Below are 22,817 nucleotides of genomic sequence, written 5' to 3' on the forward strand. Positions count from 1 at the left end.
TGACCTCTCTGTTTGGACATTCCCGCTTGAAATGTCCCTTCTCTTTACATTTGAAACATGTGACTTTTGATTTATCAAACCCAAGCTTTTGATCCGGTCCTGAAAGACTGTTCCGACCAGTTATCTCCATAAATCATTGAGCTCTCCTCACCAAGCTTGCCATTCCCCATTTGATATCGATCAACTCCAGCTCCTATGGATCGATCCGATCATAATCTTCCTTTTTCATATCAGGGTTCCCAATTCTACCTGCAACCAAATTCTCATAAGATTCAAGCACCGAAGCAAGTAGTCCTATGTGTTGTTTCGCAGATGATTCAGTAAAGTCTTGAGCATTCTTTATATTCACCGCTATGTTGCCCAGAATTCCCAGACCTTGACTTTGACTGTTTGATCCTGACAAACTTTGGGTATATGATTGATCTGGTGAGTTTTGAACCTTTGGATTTGGTTCAAAATTTGCAAATGGTGAATTTTTGCTGCTTGATGTGCCAGGTGAAACTCCGGATGTGGAATCAGCACAGAAAGCTGTCTGGATTTTTGGGCTTAGATTTGTTGTTGCCGGAGAACTTCCTTTGTAATATAATGAAACATCTTGTTGAACATTGGAAGAATTCATCTTTCTAATCTTTGTCAACTCAAGTTCATGTGCTTCGATCTTCTCAATGAATGAGCTAAGGTTGAATCCGACATACTCCAAATTGTTTTTCAATACCAACAGATAAGTACCCCATTCATCGTTGGCAACGCATCCGCCAGTTTATCGACCCATTCTTCATCCGTTTTGTTTATGCCCAACCTCTTCATCTCAACAACTAGATGGCTATATCTTTCAATCAACTGTTTTGTTGTTTCATCCTTTATACCCGTAAAGATATCAAACTCTTTCTTCATCAAAGCAGTTTTGCTTTTTATCATAGACATGCTTCCAAGAAACTTTACTTTCAATGAATTCCAAACGGACTGTGGATTATCCTCATGTTGCAGTAACACTAAGATATCCTCTTTAATAGCTTGTTGTAGAATACTCATCATCTTCTTTTCTGCCTTGAAATCATCTTGTTCAATGTGAGTCAAACTGCCAATTGATTTCTCAATTCCGGAACCATTCTTTGGAGGAACATATTTTGATTCTATTTTCATCCAGCACTCAAAATGGTTTGCTTGCACCCATGTCTTAAACCTTCCTGACCACCCAACATACTCGTCAATATTCATCAACTTCGGCGGTTTCTGCATCATACCGAGTTCATTCTCCATGTTCACATTTTGCACGATACTAGCTGGGTTTTGTACTGCCGTCATGCCCCCACCGGCAAACAAGTTGTAAAACTCTTGATTATCCATTTTACACGAAAACAGTTTACAGAAAAATTTTCAAGTTTTTGAAAATGTCACTTTCAAGCGAAATCAGTTTCTACACGAAATAGACTTTCGTACGAAATCACAAACTAAATGGACTTTCACAAGAAGTCAACTTTTATGCGAAAACAACTTTCAAACGAAATTACACTTTCAAGCGAAATTAAGTGTAATTTCGTACGAAATCAACTCAAAACTTAATTTCGTGCGAAATTAGCCAAACGGAATTATAGTTCAAACGAAATCAGATGCAATTTCAAACGAAATTAGTAATTTCGTGTGAAATTACCTCAACTTTTCAAATGAAATAAGATGCTCGTTCAAACAAAATTAACCTTTTGGCCCATTTTTGTCACTTTTAGTCTGAATTTAGGTGTAATTTTTTCAAGGGTTTGTTAAAACTGTATTTTACACACAATATCACAAGATCAGTCCATTTTGTCTGTGAATTTGTCCAGAAGTCAAAAAATGAGTAGAAAAAGACACTGATTCAAGTGTATTGACTCATCCTGAGCTCTGATACCACTTGTAGGATCGTTTTGGGATCTAATGAGTCGTTCAGAGTCAACACAGAACTGTTTAAGAGGCGGAAACAAACAAACAGCCTAGAATCAGTGTAAGAAATGAGTAGAAACAGAGTATGATACTTAAAACAAGCTTCTCATTGATAATTGACTTGAATACACGGTGAAAATGGGGCAGCACGTCGTTACACTTCACCTAATTTCGTACCAAATGAGAAGCTAGACCTACCTATTTATAGGCAGCTAATTTCGCATGGAATTACACTTGACAGTTCATGCGAAATTACCTTATGTAATTTTATGCGAAATTACACTAAGTAATTTCGTGCGAAATTACCTCAAAACATTATAAAATTACATTTTAACCCCTATACAAGCTACCGACATGACCTAGACTTAAGACGTAGGCTATAAACATTATGCACCAACAAGGCTTTAGTAGGGTTTAAGTATAAATGGTCATTAACTTCAAAGCGGACTCGAATTATAAATCAGCAACACTTTGGGCGAAAATTGGACATCTTTTGCAGTGTTTTCGAGAGCCGAAAGTAACCGATTGAAGTCTGGGAGCCTAGGAAGTCATTCGGGTCGTTGTTCTGCTATTTGGTGTCTTTATTCTTCGTTTCTACTTTAATTATGTTTCTTGTTATTGAAAATACTTTGATTTTAGATTGTTTAATGACTAGGATTGGCTAAAACGTTTATACTACCTAGATTGGATGATTGGTTTTGTAAAGTTTTGATTTTTATGATGGATATCTAGTTATTTATAGATTGTTTGCAAAAGTAGTCGAATCGGTTATTGTTTTGATATATATACATGCTTAAAAGTGTTTGAATATTGTTTATTGCTTCGTGTGAATCTTGGTGACTATCTACATCACATAATAGGTTCATGCTAGATTATGATTTTTAGTTGTGATCTTTAGGGTTAATTGGCCAATATACCTTAGAAGTGATATTCAGTAATCAAATAAATTTAAGTGTTCTACTAATCTCAATAGCTGTGAGGTGCGAGGTTATTATTAGGTCTAAGTCATTAAATTGCTAGGTAGGAGCTTCGTGAGGAGTCCGAACTAGCTTCCCTATTGACCGTTGTTTAACAAGTCAAACTGAGAACCCGAGTCTATCCTAGGTTTATGTCCTGTGAGGGAGTAAACCAAATTAGGGTACTTTCGTAAACCCCTTAGATGTCCTGTGAGGGAGTCTAGATCAACTAGTGTTCATAATAGCCTTTAGAGTGCCATAAGTGTCTTCCTGAGAAGGGTCGGGGGTCTTGTTCGGTATCTCGACAGGTTTAGTACTAGAAGATCCCGGTTCCATAATAACTAATATCCTAATAATATCATTACTGATGCAAATCAGGATTCCAGTCTAGCTAGTTGCTTTCACCATCTGAGTAAAGCCCAAGTTAGTTCGTGATTAATTAATTTACTTAATTTAATTTAATTTAATTGCAAATTTAGGAATTTGAGAAACCCCCCCCTCAAACATAAAAACAATTAGTGTCGTGTCAGTGTTAGTCTAGATAGAGTCGTTTACGTAGTTAAATCGAGTCTCGTGGGTTCGATATCCGGACTTACTTAGCTTTATTAGAGTCGATCGGTTCACTTGCCGGTTAGTAGTTTAGTCGAGTTTTAGAAAGTCTAGAGTATTACTTTGTATCTAGATTAGGTTAAATTTAGTTTGTTTTTATTAAACTACTTTTAGCACATCAGCGTGCGACTGACATAATAGATTGGAGTCTGTATCCTCTCATGGCCAACGAGAAGTGCTGCACCCACTGCCCTTTCTGAAGCTGACAAGTACAGAGTTAATGGCTCCTTTTTGCGTGGAGTCGTGAGAGTTGGAAGTTGTATAAAAAATTCCTTCATTTCTTTAAAAGCGCTTTCCTATTCTAGTTTCCACTAGAATTGGTTTTTCTTGACGCATTTGTGCAGGGTTTTGATGAACGCGAAAGACTTTGCAGCATGATTTGCGAGGAACCGATTTAATGCAGCAAGCCGACCAGCTAAAGGTAGCATCTCCTTGATGGTTGATGGCGACGACTGACGACATGTGTTCAATGCTTGAACTTTTTCTGAGTTGACTTTTAACCATCTTTGTGTAAAACCCAAGAACTTCCCCTCTTCTATGCCAAATGAACACTTGCTCGGGTTGAGCTTCATGTTGGCTTTGCGCAAAGTGTTGAAGGTTTTCTCGATATCTTTCAGCATCAAGTCTTCCTCTCTGCTCATAATTACTAGGTCTTCAAAATAAACCTCAATGGGTTTTCCAATATCATCGCCAAACATGCTATCCATCAACATTTGGTACATGGCGCCAGCGTTGCACAGACCGAAAGGCATTTTGGTATAGCAGAAAATTCCCATCTCATTCCTGAATGTTCTCTTGTCTTCATGTTCCAAAGCCATTTGCACTTCATGATTGACGTCTACGTGTGAGGTTATAATTTCTAGATATATTTTAGCTCTTTTTACTCGCGAATCAAGCTTTAAATTTATAAACACGATATAATACTATCACTCTACACACACGTTAGGGCAAGTGCACCTATCGCGGACGTAGTATAATGATGGCAAGATAGCGAGGTCGTCCAATATATATATATATAAGGAAAAACAAATAGACAAGAAGGAATCACTTGGTACCGACTCCTCTTTTATGCATCCTTTAATGATTTCTGCACTTTAGGCATTTTAAGAGAATATCTTTGAGTAATAGTAGTAGGCGCTCTTCCAGGTAGCGTTACCCTCAACCTATTGGTCTAAGTCAGCAAGGATACAGTCCCGCAAGGTCGGATTATTGAATGATAATTAAGTAAGTTATTAATGCAAAAAGTGGTAGGCCCCCTTCCAGGCAGCGTTACCCTCAACCCATTGGTCTGAGTCAGTAAGGATACAGTCCCGCAAGGTCAGTTTAAAGTTTTAATAGTAGTTTATAGATAAGGGATTCAAGCGGTTTCTTACTTCCCCCGAGGCAGACATTACCGCCCACTCGCGAAGTCTTACTAAGCTTGAACCAGGTTCTCGCAGGATCTATACACTAAACGAGACATAGAATTACCCAACCACCCTTCTAACCCCCTTCCAAGTAGTTAACGTGCTTTATATAGACTGTAAAGAGACGAATGTGTGAATCAACAACACATGAGGAATGGTTAAATAAATTCACCTTCAATATAAAAGAACTAGTTATTAAAGTCATTAATACATACCCAAATAAAAATGAGCCAAAGGTTGGAAATCAAAATATAATACATAAAAGATTTGTCTTAACCAAGTGATGTAAGAGTTTAGCCAAGCATGGCCTTTGTTTGACAAGAACTCTTACGATCGATCTTGGATCTCGAGACTACTACACACTCTAAATGATGAAAGATGGATGATGGTGGTGGGTGTTGGTGTTGTAGTGGTGGTGGAGTAGTGGCAAGTGTGAGAGAAGTGGTTTGCCAAGGGATGGATTGGAATGGAACCAAGCACCCCTATTTATAGCTGAAGTCAGACAATCAACACGGCCCGTGCCCGCCTGGCACGACCCCGTGACTATCCTTCTCTCTCTTCCTCATTAACTGCGGTGTCAGGTCATGTACTAACATGACAATGTGTGTCAACGGCACAACCCGTGGCCATTGTACTTGCTGTACTATCTCAGATTCTGCGAATCTTAGAGTTGAGCACGCCCTTTGTTGCCTTAGCACAGCCCCGTGTTGGTGGTCTGGTTTGTCCTTTGATGTTGTCTTTTTCTTCAACAAACAATCTTGAGTGAGCACGACCCATGCCTAGTGAGCACGGCCCCATGCTAGAGCTTCTAATCTTGTTATTTTGTTGGTTTGGATGTGGATGGGGGCTTGGCGAGTTGTGTCAATCCTCCTTCTTTGTATTTATGTTGGTTTTGCTGTTAATTTGCTTCTTTTGTGCGCTTAAGCTCTTTTAACCCTGTAAATTAAAAAGGAACAAAGAAACATGCTTTTTCCAACATTAGTACTGAAAAAGGGTTGATTTTTTGCCATATTTAATATAATTTATATGTTGTATTTTACGCACATCAAATACCCCCACACTTGAATCTTTACTTGCCCTCAAGCAAAACTCTATAATGTGGTTTACATACCCAAACGGAATAGGTAGGAGAGAAGGTTTTGGGCTTATCTTTAGAGTGTCGGGAGTCCAAGTTCTAAATTTATTTTTGTTATTTTGTTTATAATCTTATTCGTCATAATTTATTTAAAACACAAATTAAGAAAAATTATTTGTTTTGGGCATAACATGCCGTTATAAAATTCCATTTAGTTATATACAAAATTACACACTTCACAAATGGTTACTCAACAGTCGGCCGAAGTTGTTTAAGTGGAAACGCTCGTGCCCGGTTTGGAACTTACTCCTACTATAGGCTTGACAAACAATCAAACCTTCTCCTTTTTGACGTTTAATCCTCATAAATATCAAGAGGGATTTAAAGGGTAGGTTATGGTTCGGGTAGGTGTGTTTGGTAGAAAATGGTGAAAGACGTAAAAAGTATCGGTTTTACCATTGCTTCGTGGCTTAGCAAAAAATACTTTGGGTTTTTTTTCAAAGTTGAAATTGAACCATACTTGTAATTTTATAACCGATCTTGTTACAAAAAAACAAAAGGGTGTGAATAAAAAGGTTTGTGGATGTGTGTGTTTTTGCAAAAGTATGTATTTTTGCGGGTTTAGAAATGAAAGGATTAAGGCTCAAAGGGGTTTATCAAGGGGGATGTTTTTTGTTAAAGAAAGAAAAAATAAAGGTTTGAAGTGAAAATTGGGTTTGATCCTAATGCCTCCATCATTCGCTTACTTGGATTTGTGTCGGTAAGGACTTGGAATGTATTACTTTGGCAAGTTCTAGATTTGTAAGAACCAAACGGGCTATTCACACTAGAAATGAAAATTGAGCAATTAGTACAGTGATGTATTTATATGCTCGGTAAAGGCTCAAAACTCAGTTTTGTGGGAAAATGGGTTATAGTGTAAAAATGTATTTATAATCAAAGTTTACAAAGATTTGTTATGCCCGATTTTATAATTTTCTTAACTGGTTCTTTTTATCACGACGCTATCAGGTGTAAATTAGTAAAAACATAATTTTTAGAACTTATTTTGCCCAACTAAACCAATATAAGTAAAAGAAAAACAAAAAAAAGTTGAAAAAGTTTGGGGTGATTAGCAGTTTTCCAAGGCGAGTTTTGTATAAGACTTGTTTTTAGGACAAACGATTCAAGGTTTTATCATCCCCCCACACTTAAATTACACATTGTCCTCAGTGTGTCCCAAATAGGATTTATTTTGATTAAATGTGTAAAAAGTAGGTAAAAATAACAAATTTTATGGTTACTGGCACTTGCAGGATGGGGGCGTGCTATGGGGACACAGCCCCATGGCTAAAGTGCCAGTAACAATATTGATCAGAAAACTTACATTATAGTGGACACGAGGGCGTGCTGGGTGAGCATGGCCCGTGCCACCTTCTCGGCAGAAAATTTTTGGACATCAGATAGTTGAGCACGGAGGCATGCCTAGTGAGCATGGCCCCGTGCTGCAGACATTGATTTGCAGTTTATAAAGCGGGAGGCTTTGGTTTACGTGCATGGGTTCCATTTTTCATCGTCCCTTCGGCATTTTCAATTTCATTCACACATTTATTGATACAATTTATGTACTTAAAATACAACATATAAATTATATTAAATACGTGTAAAATCAACCCTTTTTCAGTACTAATGTTGGAAAATGCCCGTTTCTTTGTTCCTTTTTAATTAACAGGGTTAAAAGAGCTTAAATGAACAAAAGGAACAAAAAGAAAAAACCAACATGAAATGCAATGAAGAAGGATTGACGCAACTCGCCAAGCCCCCGTTCACATCCAAACCAGAGAAATAACAAAATCAGAAGCTCTGGCACGGGGCCGTGCTTGCCTAGCACGGGCCGTGCCCAGTGGGAATTCTCTGCAGTAGAAAAAGACAACAACAAAATACAGATACAAAGCTCAACATGGGGCCGTGCTAAGGCAACACGGGGCTTGGTCAACTCTAAGATTTCGAGAATCTGAAGTAATACAGCAAGTACATTGGCCACGGGCCATGCTGTTGACACACGGGGTCGTGTTAGTACGAAGTCTGACAATGTAGTTAATGAAGAAGAGAGAGACTAATGGCCAAGGGGCCATGCCAGGCGGGCACGGGCCTTGGTGGACGTTTTGTTTTCAGCTATAAATAGGGGTGCCTGGTTTCATTCCAATCCATCCCTTAGCAAACCACTTCTCTCTCACTTGCCACCATTCCACCACCACTACAACACCATCATCCACCACCATCATCCATCTTCCATCATATAGAGTGTGTGTAGTAGTCTCGGATCCAAGATTGATAGTAAGAGTCTTTTTCAAACAAAGGCCATGCTTGGCTAAACTATTACATCACTTGGTGAAGACAAATCTTTTGTGTATTTTCTTTTATGATTTCCAATCTTTGGCAACTTTTTAATTGGGTATGTATTAATGACTTTAATAACTAGTTTTTTATATTGAAGGCAAATTTATCTAATCATTCTTCATATGTTGTTGATTCACATCTTCGTGTCTTTACGGTCTATATAAAGCGCGTTAATTGCCTGGAAGGGGGTTAGAAGGGTGGTTGGGTAAATTTTATGTCTCGTTCAATGTATAGATCCTGCGAGAACCTAGTTCAAGCTCAGTAACACTTCACGAGTCAGAGCGAGCATTACACACCACGGGAGAAGTACAAAACTCTTGAACCGCTTATCTACAAACTACTACTAAAACTTTAAACCAACCCTGCGTGGACTGTATCCCTACTGACTCAGACTAAAGGGTTGAGGGTGATCGCTGCCTGGAAGGGGCCGACCACTTTTCGCATTAATAACTTACTTAATTATCTTTCAATAATCCGACCTAGTGGGACTGTATCTTTGCTGACTCAAACCACTAGGTTGAGGGTGACGTCGCCTTCACAAGAGGGGCCTACTACTATAACTAAGATAATCTCTTAAAATGCCCAAAGTGCGGAAATCATCAAAAGGATACATGAAAGATGAGTTAGAACCAAGTGATTCTTTCTTGTCTAACTTTTTTTACTTTTATTTTGTTTTTGCTTTTTAGTTTATCTTTTTATAGTTTTAAAAACCTTTTCTTCAAAGTTTGGTTCGATTAAACATTGATGATAAGCCGGCATTAAAAGCTCTTGTGTCCTTGGATGACCTCGGTATCTTGCCATCACTATACTACATCCGCGATGGGTGCACTTGCCCTAACGTGTGTGTAGAGTGATAGTAGAATATCGTGTTTGATAAATTTAAAACTTGAAATCGGCGAGTAAAAAGAGCTAAAAATATACTAAAAAATATACTCACACCGACACACGTCACCATCATCCAAAAAACCTCCATTTCATTTAGATAAAAGACAAGTAAAAGAAAATAAAAATTACAATCCTACGTTAACCTAAGCTAGATAGATAGATAGATTCTTGAGGGATACCCTCATGAGATCTTATTTAAACCCGATAGCTATTTCCCAGATCTAAGAATGTTAGTTTTTTGGAGGACTTAAGCTATTTCCGGAAGCACCCAATTAGAGGTCATTGAGCATTTCCTCTATCTCCCTTGGAAGGAAGATAAAACGCTCCTCATCGACCTCTTCTTGAGGTAGGGGAATGTGATTTACCGGAACCTCAAAGGCGATATTGAGGGGAGGAGGTTCCAGGATCTCGTCATCCTACCCGTGGGTTGAATGACCTCGTTTGTAAGGTTCTAATCCACTTGAGGCCAGATCGGTTCCATTGGAGGCATGACCTAGATGTTCAACCTTTGATGTAAAAGGTTGATCTCCCTGAAGCAATCTTCTAAGCCCATGGAGAGGTAGTTCTCCCGGTCGATTAGAACCTTTTCCACCGCGATCATTTCCTCGACAGACTCCCTTAAAGCACTCACGTATCTAACGAGAGTAGCCTCAAGAGAGAGTCTCCTCACTCGGTGGTTATTCCTTGAGCTATTTGATGAAGTTCCGCTCTGTTGGCTCGACATTCTAGGAAAGATGACAAACCATTAACAATTTTGGAATAACAGACTACTTAGCACGGTCCCGTGCTGCACCACCAGCTCTGAAATGTTTAGCTCAAGAAATTTTATTTTATGTTAAATTCGTTTGATTTTTACTTTTCAGGATGTAAATAACTTAAAATAATGTTTTACTATAGTAGAATTGCAAAACTTTGAGCTAAAATCATGCTTTTGAACCTCCTATTAAAGCTTTTTGAGCTTGAAGCTTCAAGCTTCAATGGAGGTTTGGTGGAAGGAGGAAGAGGAAAGGACCAAAAGAAGTAAAGACAAGAAGGTTATAAGAAACCATTTCAAGAACATACCTTTTAGAGTATGTGTGCAAGATCTGGAGGATCTTGCTCTTTTTGGAATGTCTCCAAACATTCTCCTAAGGCTGACTTTATAGACAGTGACAACACGTCGACACGGCCCCGTGTCGCCTGCAAGAGTTAGAGAATGTTGTCCGTTAGTGAGACACGACCTACGTCATCAATGATATGGCCCCGTGTTGGAAATACGAGGGCACGACCTCGTGCTAGTCCAACATGCCCCTTGTTTTGGAAGAAGATTTTAGACGGCCCCATGTTCAAGGAACATGGCCTCGTGTTTTAGGGAATTTATGAAGTTTAGTCAAGACTAATAGTGTTTTTGTTATTAATGTCAAATCCGGGAAAGGTTCCTAAGGATGGATAAATAACTGGCTGGTGGACTATAGAAACAAGTATGTCAAGACTAATAGTGTTTTTGTTATTAATCAAGACTAATAGTGTTTTTATGTCAATTAAACTTCATTGTTACCTTGTGTTTGTATTTTTATGAATTGGTGTTGTTACTTAATAGGTTGCTAGATTTTATGAACAAGCATTGGATGTTTTAGGTTTCATGCAGTTCATGTATTAAATAGTTCATTAAAACTTGCATAACATTAAACCTGTATAAATGATCTTACTGTAATCAAACCTGCAGACCCATTTGGGCTGCTTACTGATCATTTGACCCATATAACAAATAAACCTACAATCTAACTCATTTGACCATACCAAGTGGTCACAATAACCCATTTGTCCAAACCATGACCCATTTGACATACCAAAAGATAGTAGATTAAATTAGATATGCCACAACACTACCAACTTATAAATGGCAATATATAACAGTAGCATAACACCATACATACATCTAGGGCTGTTGATGTACACAAAATGCAACATATAAATTACATCCATTGTGGCATAAAACTAACCCTTTTTTAGTACTAATGTTAGAAAAAGTGTGTTTTTGTCTTCCTTTTGTATTTTCAGGATTAAATGAGCTCAAATGAACAAAAGAAGCAAAAAGGCAGCTAAATCTAACATAAATACAAGAAAAGGAACAAACGTAGCATGCCCGACCCCCCGACAACATCTTCCCAAGCAAAAACAAGAGAACAGAAGACTGAACACGCCCCGTGCTCACTGAGCACGGGGGCGTGCCCAGGTGTCAGCAGAAAAGACAAAGTTGTAGAAGCTTCTATCACCCACCACGGGGGCGTGCCCAGCGGACATGGGGTCGTGGTCAACTCTAAGATTCGTAGAATCTAGGGAAATCTTGATAGTACAGATACGCTTCTGCACGCGGGGTTGTGCTCAGCGGACACGGGGGCGTGGTCAACTAATGCAGACAAACTGCAATTAATGAAGAAAGAGAAGGAGGATGGACACGGGGCCGTGCCCAATGGACACGGGGCCGTGCCCGAGCTGCTGTTCAGGCTATAAATAGGGGTGCTTAGCTCATTTGCAAACCATCCCTTGGCACACCACCTCTCTCACACTTCACCCACCCACCACCACCATCACAACACCATCATCCACCACCATCATCCATCATAGAGTGTGTGAGTCGTCTCGGGATCCAAGATTGATCCTAAGAGTGTTTAGTGTAATACTTTTTATTTTTAATCTTTTCGCACTTTTTATTTGGTTATGTATTAATGACTTTAATAACTAGTTTCTTATGTTGAAGGTGATTCTTACTTATCGTTTATCCGTGGTGTCTTGGCATTATTTTACTGTCTATATAAAATAAAAGATTTTCACCATTCATATCTCCACGGTCTATATGGAGATATGTTGGCTACCTGGTCAGGGGTTAAGGGAACGGTTTGGTAAGAGTCTTGCCATTGTTCAGTGTATATATCCTGCAAAGGACCTGGGTCAAATTTAGTAGGACCTCCTTCAATACCCACCAGTATTGGATGGTGGGGGTCCAAACTCTTTGATCCCCTTATAAGTAAGCTACTATTAAAACTTTAACCCGGCTACTTAGGATTGTATTCCTGCTGACTCAGACTACTTAGCCGAGGGTAACGTCACCTTCAAAAGAGGGGCCTACCACATTATGCTTTAATAACTTAATTAATTATCTTTCAATAATCCGACTCTTTAGGATTGTATCCTTGCTGACTCAAACTACTGGTTTGAGGGTAACGTCACCTTCAAAAGAGGGGCCTACTACAATAACTAAGATAATCTCTTAAAAAGTGCAAAAGTGCGGAAATAATCAAAGGTCACACTACACACGAGTCGGATCCAAGTGATTTATCTTGTCTATCTGTTTTTACTTTTATTTTATTTTATTTTTCAGCATTTTAGTTAGTTTTATTTTTCTAGTTTAAAACCTTTTTCTAACTATTTGATTTGATTAGACGTTGAGGATAAACCGGTACTAAAAGCTCTTGTGTCCTTGGACGACCTCGGTATCTTACCAACACTATACTACGTCCACGATGGGTGCACTTGCCCATATGTGTTTTTAGTCTTAGTAAATATCGTGTTTTATAAATTTAAAACTTAGTTAAAAAGTGTAAAAGGGCTTAAAATATATATAAAAACCTATAACACACGACACGCATCAAGTTTTTGGCGCTATTGTCGGAGACACAAGAATTTTAAGAAAGTTAGGAATCAATGGCCTAATCGTTTTTTCTAATTTTTCTGCTTTTTTTTAGGATTTTCTTAGATTTTTCAGTTTCTACAGAGCTCGGCACGGGCCGTGCCTGGTCGGACGCGGGCCGTACCCAGCATTGTTACTGGCAGTTTTTATTTTCCGAGTTACAGAGAGTTGAGCACGGGGCCGTGCCGGTGCAACACGGGGCTGTGTCAAACTCCCCAGTAACAGGGATCCGGAAAACAATCACTGTATCTCTGACCACGGGCCGTGTTCATCTGAGCACGGGGCCGTGGTGAAGCTTCTGACCAACGTTCTTCTTTGTTTTTATTGCAGGACTTAGAGCTCAGGCGCCACATTTGCATTTTCCACGTAGGGTATGAGCTCCAGTTCTAGTAGAGACATAAAAGAACCCCTAGACGAACCCGAACGCTTTCTACGAAAGAGACTTAAAGTGAAAAACCAAGAGAAAGTTTTAGGGGACCCACTTCCAATGGCGGACCAACGTACCCTCATGGATTACCTACAACCCACCGTAGGTAATCTCGGCGCCGCTATCAATGCACCGAATGTCGAAGCCAACAACTTCGAACTTCGGCCACATTTGATACAAATGCTTCAAAACTCCGCAACCTTCCATGGGCTTGCGGACGAAGATCCTCATCTACATATTACTAATTTCTTATAAATATGTGATACCTTTCGGATCAATGGAGCATCAAACGACGCCATCCGCCTTCGAATGTTTCCATTTTCACTAAAAGACCGAGCTAAGGCTTGGCTTAATGTCATCCCAGTTGGTTCGGTAAACACCTGGGATGAACTAGCCCAAAAGTTTCTATATAAGTATTTCCCTCCTGCTAAAACGGCTAAATTAATGACTGAAATTAATACATATTCACAAGAGGATGGGGAATCCTTATATGAAACTTGGGAAAGGCTCAATGAGCTACTAAGAAAGTGTCCTCACCACGGTCTTGCGGTGTGGCAACAAATATCCACTTTCTACAGTGGGTTGTTGCCACACACAAGACAAACACTTGACTCTAGCTCCGGGGGACTTTTAGGTAATCGTCGCCCAAATGAAATATATAATCAAATTGAGGAAATTGCTCAAATCAATTTTCAGTGACACACTCCCCGAGGCAATATGTTACACCCCCAAAATCCACACGCGGAGTATCAACGCATGGAGGCGTGACATGACCAGGACCAAGCCACCAATCATATTGAACAATATATATAATGAGTAAATGTAATTCAACCAAACCAATATGAGAGGTGTTCAAAGCATAAGTATAAGTTCAATGTTTAGCGGAAGCATAAAAGTAAACCCAATCATAAGTAATAGTATGAAATGTCATAATGATTAACAAAACGTTCACGATCCTTGTCCACAACGACCGCGCCTCCCAGTGCAAGATCCATGTGTACCTAACGACCTGCAAGGCATGTAACAGAGAGTCAACAACTAGTTGAGCGAGTTCACAGTGGGTTGTTTAGTAATAGTGTTCATTTCATAAAACGTTTGTTTGTTTAGTCATCCATGTATCGTATATAATTACATCGCGGCCCTCCAGGCATGTTTGCGAAGATTAGTGGGGGGTTTCCCATATATTGTAGACTAGTTTTATTTGTATCGCGGCCCTCCAGGCATGTGTGTGAAGTTTAGTATCAGTATCGCGGCCATTCCAGGCATGTGTGCGAAGATCAGTATCAGTATCGCGGCCATTACAGGCATGTGTGCGAAGAGTAGTGGGGGCTTCCCCATGTAGCACTAGTCTAGCAGTATCTATAAGTGACCTTTCCCAAATGAGGTCAGTAGTACGTAATTCCCATAACCATGTAAGTACAATCAATCAATTAATCACATTCCCTACCCCAGGAATCCCATGCCTTAGTAAGAGTGTGAACTCACCTTGGTTTGCTCGGCAGATACACAGAAAGGTTACTTGAGCTAAGCGGGGGTCAACCACGTCCTAACATGGTAACCATACAAGTCAGGTTTTGGTTTTAAGTAATGCACGTATGTTTACACATAACTAACAGGTTTCGAACATCATGGCAACACGTATGATCTCATTGACAGTCAAGTATACAAAATGTCAGGACTTGTGCGACTCGGATGATAAGGCCCAATAAACAGACGGCCCAACCTATTGTGCGATCGGCATGACTTGTGCGATCCACAATGGGTTGTGCGACTAAAACCAACCCGGCCTGTTAATCATGTAATACAAAGCTTATGCGGCCCAAACATACAAACAAACAATCAACTTGTGCGGTTCACGCAATTCATATAATCTCGTGCGATCAGTGTCACTTGTGCGATTGATCTTTGGGCCGTGCAATAGGTATGTGCGGCCCAATCATAACACTCGGCCCTGACAGGTTTGGCCCAATAACGTGATCTACCAATAGTGAGCCTTGCGCGACCGGGCTGCACTTGTGCGACTGAAACTGATTTGTGCGATTGCACTTCTTTGTGCGATCACACTTGTGCGTTTAGGTTTTAAATTCCGAATGTTATGCATATTATTTATAGGATAACCATAGTTACAAATCGTGCATTAAATCAGTCAAAGAAATCAAACGGTTTCCTATTTTGTGGCTATCAATCAACAACTAACCAGTTTCCAATTTAACCATTACTCGATCAAACCAAGCAATCAACATTGAATTCAAAAGAACCCTAACCTAAATCGTGAATAACCACTATCACCTAAATCAATTCGGATCAACAGAAAGTTCATTACATCAAATGTTCATCAGCATTAGGTCTTTTATTCATGCCGTATCTACACGTTCACCAACAACATCCATTCGGTTCCTAATTATCTAGATCAACATCAAAGTATCTATCAAACATACAATCCCCTTATTGATCTAGTAGGTTGTGTATCTAAGGTTTACTACATGGTACCATAATACCAACATCAAACATCATACAATCTAACGTACACCAAGCATCAATCATACAAGAATCAAGCAAAGATATAACACTAACCGATTGAGAGAAGAACTAGATCAATTCAACCAGGAAGTCTTCGAGAGCTAGGGATGGTTGCCGTCGGGTTTGAGAGGAGTTCAAGAGATGTTAGGGTTTTGTGTATTATGAGATTTGTAACAAATGAGGAGTATACACTCTCCTCATGGTTTATGTAATACAAGGTAATGGGCCGAACCCATACATGGGCTGCCCTTACGGTTCGAGTACAAGGATGCAAGATTGGGCCGAGGGATGTGTATGAAAGGAATGAGTTGTGCGGCCCAACTGACTTGTGCGATCGGACGAGTGTTGTTCGGTTCGAATTTCATAAATTCACCTAACATAACAACATAGCATGAAACATTTATTCATAAAACCAACACATCGATTAGACACATTGAGTTCATACACGTTACATTAAACACAAAGACATGTTCTGAAATACGAGTTGTCACATTATCCCCAAGTTGAAAGAAATTTCGTCCCGAAATTTAGCATGCGGTTACTGAGGAAGCTAGTTGTGCTGAGTAATTTACTGGTTTTCCTGGGGTGTCACACAATAAATCTATTGCCCCGGGCGCCCATAAGGTTGATGAAAGCACTTCTTTACAAGCCCAAATCGAGGCCCTTTCTTCAAAAATCAAAAAGCTAGAAATGGCAAAAACAGCCTCGGTCATGGCTTGTGAAGGGTGTGGTGGGCCACATGAAAATTGGAGTTGTATGAAAGAAATAGATGATCAAACAGAGTCAGTAAACTACATTGACAATAGACCTAGGCCGTCGGGTCCTCCAACGGGTACCTACAACCAAGGATGGCGTAACCACCCTAACCTTTGTTGGAGAGAACCCGACAATGGTAGTAACCAACAAAATCTAAACCAAAGAACAAACTTTCAACAACTAAGAGTCGAGTCACAAAATTTCTCTCAACAACAAGGTGGAAGAGAAAGGCTTGAAGATACTGTATCTCGGCTCATCTCCGACATCGAAAAGAAAAACTCGGATCGATTTCAACAATTGGAATCAAATTTTAGAAATCAACAAGCTAGTATGTCACACCCCGAACTATCAGAGCATGGCGTGACTGGACCGGTATCTTCATTGCACAGCGGGAGCAAAAAGCTACGACTTCTAGAAATTGAACGCCTGCTAGGTACTCGAATTTCCATGGGTTCTCCTATTCCAACCGTTCCTTAGTTTTAAAAATGCAACCTAAGAAAGAACATGCGAAAAAGTCAACATAAAGTTGAGCGAGTTCATAATTTGTTTGAAAAAGATTTAAAGCAAATCTTTTTGATAACCGGTTTAAAAGTTGTTGAGAAAATATAATAAAATCATTTTCTTGGCATGATATATGAGAACTGTGAGTCTGGCCCACGAGAGTGTTTGTGCATTGCACGAGAGAGAATGGGCCGAGCCCAAATGAACCTTTGTAAGCAGGATCAGTGCTTCCTCTTACTTAGGTATAACTTGAAAAACATTACCAAAGTTTGTAATTCATGTATTTGTGAGTTTCCATCAAATGAATCTTATGAATATATGAAAGTTTTACTGTTGTAAATGGGTATGTAAAGCATCTATGAACAGGTTGATCGTTAATGTTTCGCGAGGACATTAACGTATACGGCGACATAGGAAGTACTCAACCTGTGTAGACGGTTTTTAGTGTCGAATCACCTCGACTATGTCGAATCACCTCGACTGTGTGAATTATCTCGACTGTGTCGAATAACCTCGACTGTGTCGAATCACCTCGACTGTGTGAATCACCTCGACTGTGTCGAATAACCTCGACTGTGTCGAATCCCCTCGACTGTGTCGAATCACCTCGACTGTGTTGAATCACCTCGACTGTGTCGCCCGTACCCATTAGAAAATCATGCACGTTTCGTAAATATGCGCGCGTTTTGTAAAACCGGTATGTTTGATCGAAATCATTCGTAAACCACTTAAGTTCCTTGAAATTCATTCGCAACACGGTTTAGAAATATGAGTTTTCGTTCATCGAAAAGTTGTTTATTTTTGCAAAACTTGCATGTCTTTCCACCCCCGAAAATATTAATAAAAATGTAAAACAGTAAAAAGTGGGGGTTATGAACTCACCTGGATATTCCTGTGCAAAGCTAGCTTAGCGTGATTCCGTAGTGTCGTTCCAAGAACGTGTGTTAGCTAGCGTGCATCTATGGTATTCCTAACAGGGAATAACTTGTTAGTTTCTAATTTAAACATAGCTAAACTACGTGTCCGAGCTCTACCGAGTCGTTAACTAAACGACTCTAAGGTAGTGTTATCTTGATTTAGAATAACCATTCTATGGTTAATTGATCCCGTTTATAATCGGGATAAAACTAAGTTTCGAGATCGACTTAGTTTTCGAGTGATTTAGAATATATATATTTAAAATATAAATACTTTTAGAAAGTCGTGTTAGTTGTCGCGAATTAGAAAGGCGTAGATTGATAGTTGTATATCTCTTTGTAGTCTTCGTAAGGTGGGAATATATATATATATATATATACACACATATATATATATATATATATATATATTCGAAACCTCGACGTTTAAAATGAATATAAACGACTATATTCATTTTCTAAGAATTCGGATTCTAAACGATTGAAAGTAACATAAATGATTATATTTAGATTACACGATTTCCGAATATAGAATGTTTGAAGTATATATATACATTATATTTATTTAAAAGCGTTCGGAAGTATCGATGTTCGAAATAAATATATACCTTATATTTATTTGTAAAAGTATTCGGGTTGCGTTGATTTGTAACTTGTGTGCGTCGTAATGTCATAATCTCGTTTTATAAGTTATAGAATGTCGCAAAAAAATAAACATACTTTATACTTATGTCGCAAATATACTTTGCTTCCGATAAATGTCGTTTGTAAATTACAAATGTCTCGTGTTTCGAATTTTTATGAAAATCGGACAGAGTTTCCTCTGTTTTTGGACGATCCCGACAACTAAGTGTCGATATGTTTTTCAAAATTCAACAATAATTCAATGCGAACGATGTGTATATAATTCTTGTCGAATATACCAAAATGTAAATGATTTTTAATCGAAACGGTTCAAGATCGGTCGTGTATAACTAATAATCTAAAAATAACGATTTAACAACTCGCTACGTTTAACTTTGTTACCGGTCTTCTGTTGGCTGACTTTTGACTGTGTTGACCGGGTTTGACCCGTGTTGACCAGTTGACCGCTGTGTTGACTGAACTTGACCAACCACGAGCTGAGTCGACTCGGTCATGACCCAAGCTGAACCGAGACATGAGTGAAAACCTGACCCGAAACTGAAACCCACATGCTGACCGAACTGATGCTAACCCAAACCAAAACCAAAACCTGATTCCTGTTGACTAGCTTGGACCGAGTTTTGACCAAAGTCGACCGAACCAAACATAACCCGAGCCTGCTGTTAGCTGCCTTCGTCACCGTCGTCGGAATCACTCGAGGTATGCAGCCAACATCGACAGGAAAGTAAATAAAACTAAAAAAAATAACACTACATAAATCGACAAGTTTATTTCAAAACAGAGTAAGGATTGACGTTTACCGGAGTTTTGTCGGAGATTTGTCGGAACAAAAACGACACCATAACCGTCGTCGGTCGTTGCCTGTCTCCACCACCGTAAGTCATCATCATCTTCATCGACATCACCATCTTCATTATAAGTCCTCATTATCGTCATCGGAAAAAAAACGAAAGGTAACAGAACCACCAACTTCACTGTTTCCTTCGACTTCGATTTGAAACCCACACACCACCGACACCGATTGCAGTGTTTCTCGCCGTCGGTGTGGCGGCTCCGCCGTTGAGTCAACATCGCACCACCTGTGGTGGTTCCTTGCCCTGCCGTCATTGTTAGTCTTAGTCATGCACTGCCACCATTGTGTGGTGGTCGGCTAGCAGTCTAAAGAGAGAGGGGAGTGAGAGAGGTGTAGAAGAGGGAGGAAGGGAGTGGTTGTGCGTGGCCGGAGAACGAGCGACGACCGGTGCACGCCGGAATTCACTCCGGTGACCGGAGTTGGGTGAGAGAAAGCAGATATGGGGGTCGGGTCATGTGCGGATGAAGTGAACTAAAGGAGGTTAGGGTTTTTGAAACCCTTAGTGTGGTATTTATACTGGCTTCTTAAATGGGCTTGGGCCTCAGGCCCACAAGCCCACTTCGCACGGCCCGATTTGTTTTAAGAGCCCGTTTTCACAACCGAGTGCCATAAATTGTCGTAAAATTTAACATTAAGTCGAGAATGCTAAAAAATGTCGGGAATTGAGGTTTGACACGTATTTTGTCGGTTGCGTTAAAACGCGGGAAATGTTCCGTTTGTCATTTTTAAATCCATTTTCAACTACGGATAGCAAAATTTAAAAACGACGCTAAATATATCAATATATATTAATAATTTAATATCGAGACGAAATTTGAATCCCGGTGCTTCCGTTTCGTCGTTGATTGTCGTTGCATTACTGTTTTCGCGTTTTTCGTTCACGTTTACGTGTTGTGTCATTCAAAAGCATAATATTTTCACAAAAACCACATTCATAAGTATAAGTTATACATATAAACTTCGTATTTGTCGGCGTTGTCAGTATTTTGTACGGGATCAGTTCGTTATCGTTTATCATGCAGTCTTCTCCACAGATTATCATTCGCGTACTGTAAGGTCGAGTAGGCGTTCCTAGGCATCAGAAAAGCCTAATTAGGTTAAACTGTGCCTTAAACACTATTAATTATTGCCTTAAACGTTTGTTAATCACGTAATTAGAAGCCATTAACTACCGGTTGTCACATAGTATACAAAACATTGAAAAGCAATTAAATCAAATAGCTCAAAATTTCTCCGAGAGACCACAAGGCGCGTTACCAAGTAATACTGAAACCAACCCAAAAGCACAAGTCCATCTCATAACATTGAGAAACCGTACCGTGGGTTCCGAAGAGGCTCCATTACCGCCTCAACAAGAGAAGGCTTCTCCACCAATTCAAGAGCCTACTAAGACTCCTCCGATTCCATACCCCGGTCGATTAATTCATCAAAAGACCGATGAGCAATTCGCAAAGTTCGAAAATTTACTAAAACAATTGCATGTTAATATTCCATTTATTGAAGTCCTAACTCAAATGCCTAAATATTCAAAATTTATGAGGGACTTCCTCACGCATAAAAGGAAAATTGAATCATTGCAATTAGTTAATTTAGGTGAACAATGCTCCGCCTTACTACTCAGCAAACTCCCGCAAAAGAAGCTTGACCTCGGAAGCTTCACAATTCCTTGCTCGATTGGGGAATCCCTCATTCGTAATGCACTAGCCGATCTCGGTGCAAGCATCAACCTCATGCCCTCATCAATGTTCAACCGACTTGGCTTAGGGAAAACAAGCCCTACAAAAATAAGCATACAACTCGCCGATAGATCCGTCAAATATCCACAAGGTGTCGCTGAAAATCTACTAGTCAAAGTCGGTGAATTTGTCTTTCCGGCCGACTTTGTCATACTAGATATGGAGGATGATGCAGAAGTACCACTCATCCTAGGGAGGCCATTCCTAGCTACGGCCCAAGCAGTGGTAGACATGAATGATGGAACACTAACATTGAGGATTGGGGACGAGGAAATGAAGTTTGGAGTTGGAAAAAGAGTAGAAGACGACGACCCGGTCAACTACATGAAGGTCATTAACTCAAGTTTAGATGATGCTCTCCGACGGTGTAGCATGGGATGCAAAACATCCCATTTGGGTAACATATGACCAGGCATTGGGTCTAGCCAAGGACCCTTATAAACGTGGCGCACCACGGAGGCATTCCGCGGAACTATCCTTAGTTTAGCTTAGATTTTTTTTATGTTTTCTAGTTTAGTTTTAATTTTCAGGAATAAAAGACACTCAAGATGGTGATAACCAACTGGGGTAGCCCAGTTGGCCAGTCCCACCCTTTCTCTTCCAAGAGACCCGGGTTCGACTCCAGTGATGGTCACAAGCCACACACCTCTTCCCAGAGGAAACGGAATCAACTCAGGGCCAAGGGTATTTACCGCCAGACAGTATTGGGACGGTACTAGCTTGTGGAGTGGGATCACTCCAGCGGCCGGGAGGTCCGTGCAATAACCCCCCCCCCCACTCAAGATGGTGAAGGATGACAAGGGAAACTTGAACCAGCACCCTATGCACAAAAACAGAGCCATCCGACAAAATTTTCTTCATTATAGCAAGTTCAGCACGGGCCGTGCCCGCCCAACACGGCCCCGTGCTGCACAATCTGCAGAAAATGCCCAGTTCAGGTAACTGGACACGGGGCGTGCTCACTGAACACGCCCCCGTGCCCAGGCTTCTGTTGCTTTTTAACAATTTCTGTTACTGGCGATCTGAACACGGGGCCACGCCCGGACACCACGGGGCCGTGTCCAGACGCCCAGTAACATAAAATTTTGTTTTTTCACACCTTTTTACACATTCAATCAACCTAAAAACTTATTTTTGGGACGCATTGAGGACAATGTGTAATTTAAGTGTGCGGGGGGGGGGGATGCTAAAACTTTGAATCTTGCAAGTCCTAAATACAAGCCTTACACAAAACTCTATTGGAACCGCTAATCACCCCAAATTTTTTTCAAAAATTTTCATTTTTTTTACTTGTCTAGGTTTAAGTTGCGAAATTTAAATTCTAAAAAGGTTATATTTTTACAAATTTACAACCGATAGCGTCGTGATAAAAAGAACCAACATAAGAAAATTATGAAACGACATGACAAATTTAGTTAAAATTTGATTATATATACTTGATCACATAAAAACCCATTCCCACAAAAAGTGAGTTTTGAGCCTTTATTGAGCATACAAATACATATCTTTAAACTAATTGCTCATTTTTCTTTTCCTGTGTGAATAGCCGTTTGGTTCTTACGACT

At 39.8% G+C, this 22,817-nt stretch overlaps 1 protein-coding gene and 1 non-coding gene across 2 annotated transcripts; both read right to left on the reverse strand.

The window, feature by feature from the left end:
* Positions 1 to 13,762: 13,762 nt before the first annotated feature.
* On the reverse strand, positions 13,763 to 13,869 carry LOC118492818. Its single transcript, XR_004894819.1, has one exon. It is a non-coding gene; the product is annotated as a small nucleolar RNA R71 (small nucleolar RNA).
* A 4,865-nt stretch (positions 13,870 to 18,734) lies between these two features.
* Positions 18,735 to 19,992, reverse strand: LOC110938935. The gene is made up of 2 exons (XM_022180902.2): positions 19,464 to 19,992; positions 18,735 to 19,397 (listed from the first exon to the last, which is right to left on the reverse strand). The coding sequence occupies exons 1-2, from the start codon at positions 19,768 to 19,770 to the stop codon at positions 19,354 to 19,356; spliced, it is 351 nt and encodes a 116-aa protein (XP_022036594.1). The 5' UTR covers positions 19,771 to 19,992; the 3' UTR covers positions 18,735 to 19,353.
* Positions 19,993 to 22,817: the final 2,825 nt, after the last annotated feature.

Source organism: Helianthus annuus, chromosome 5 (assembly GCF_002127325.2).
Source record: "Helianthus annuus cultivar XRQ/B chromosome 5, HanXRQr2.0-SUNRISE, whole genome shotgun sequence".
NCBI classification, from domain to species: Eukaryota; Viridiplantae; Streptophyta; class Magnoliopsida; order Asterales; family Asteraceae; genus Helianthus; species Helianthus annuus.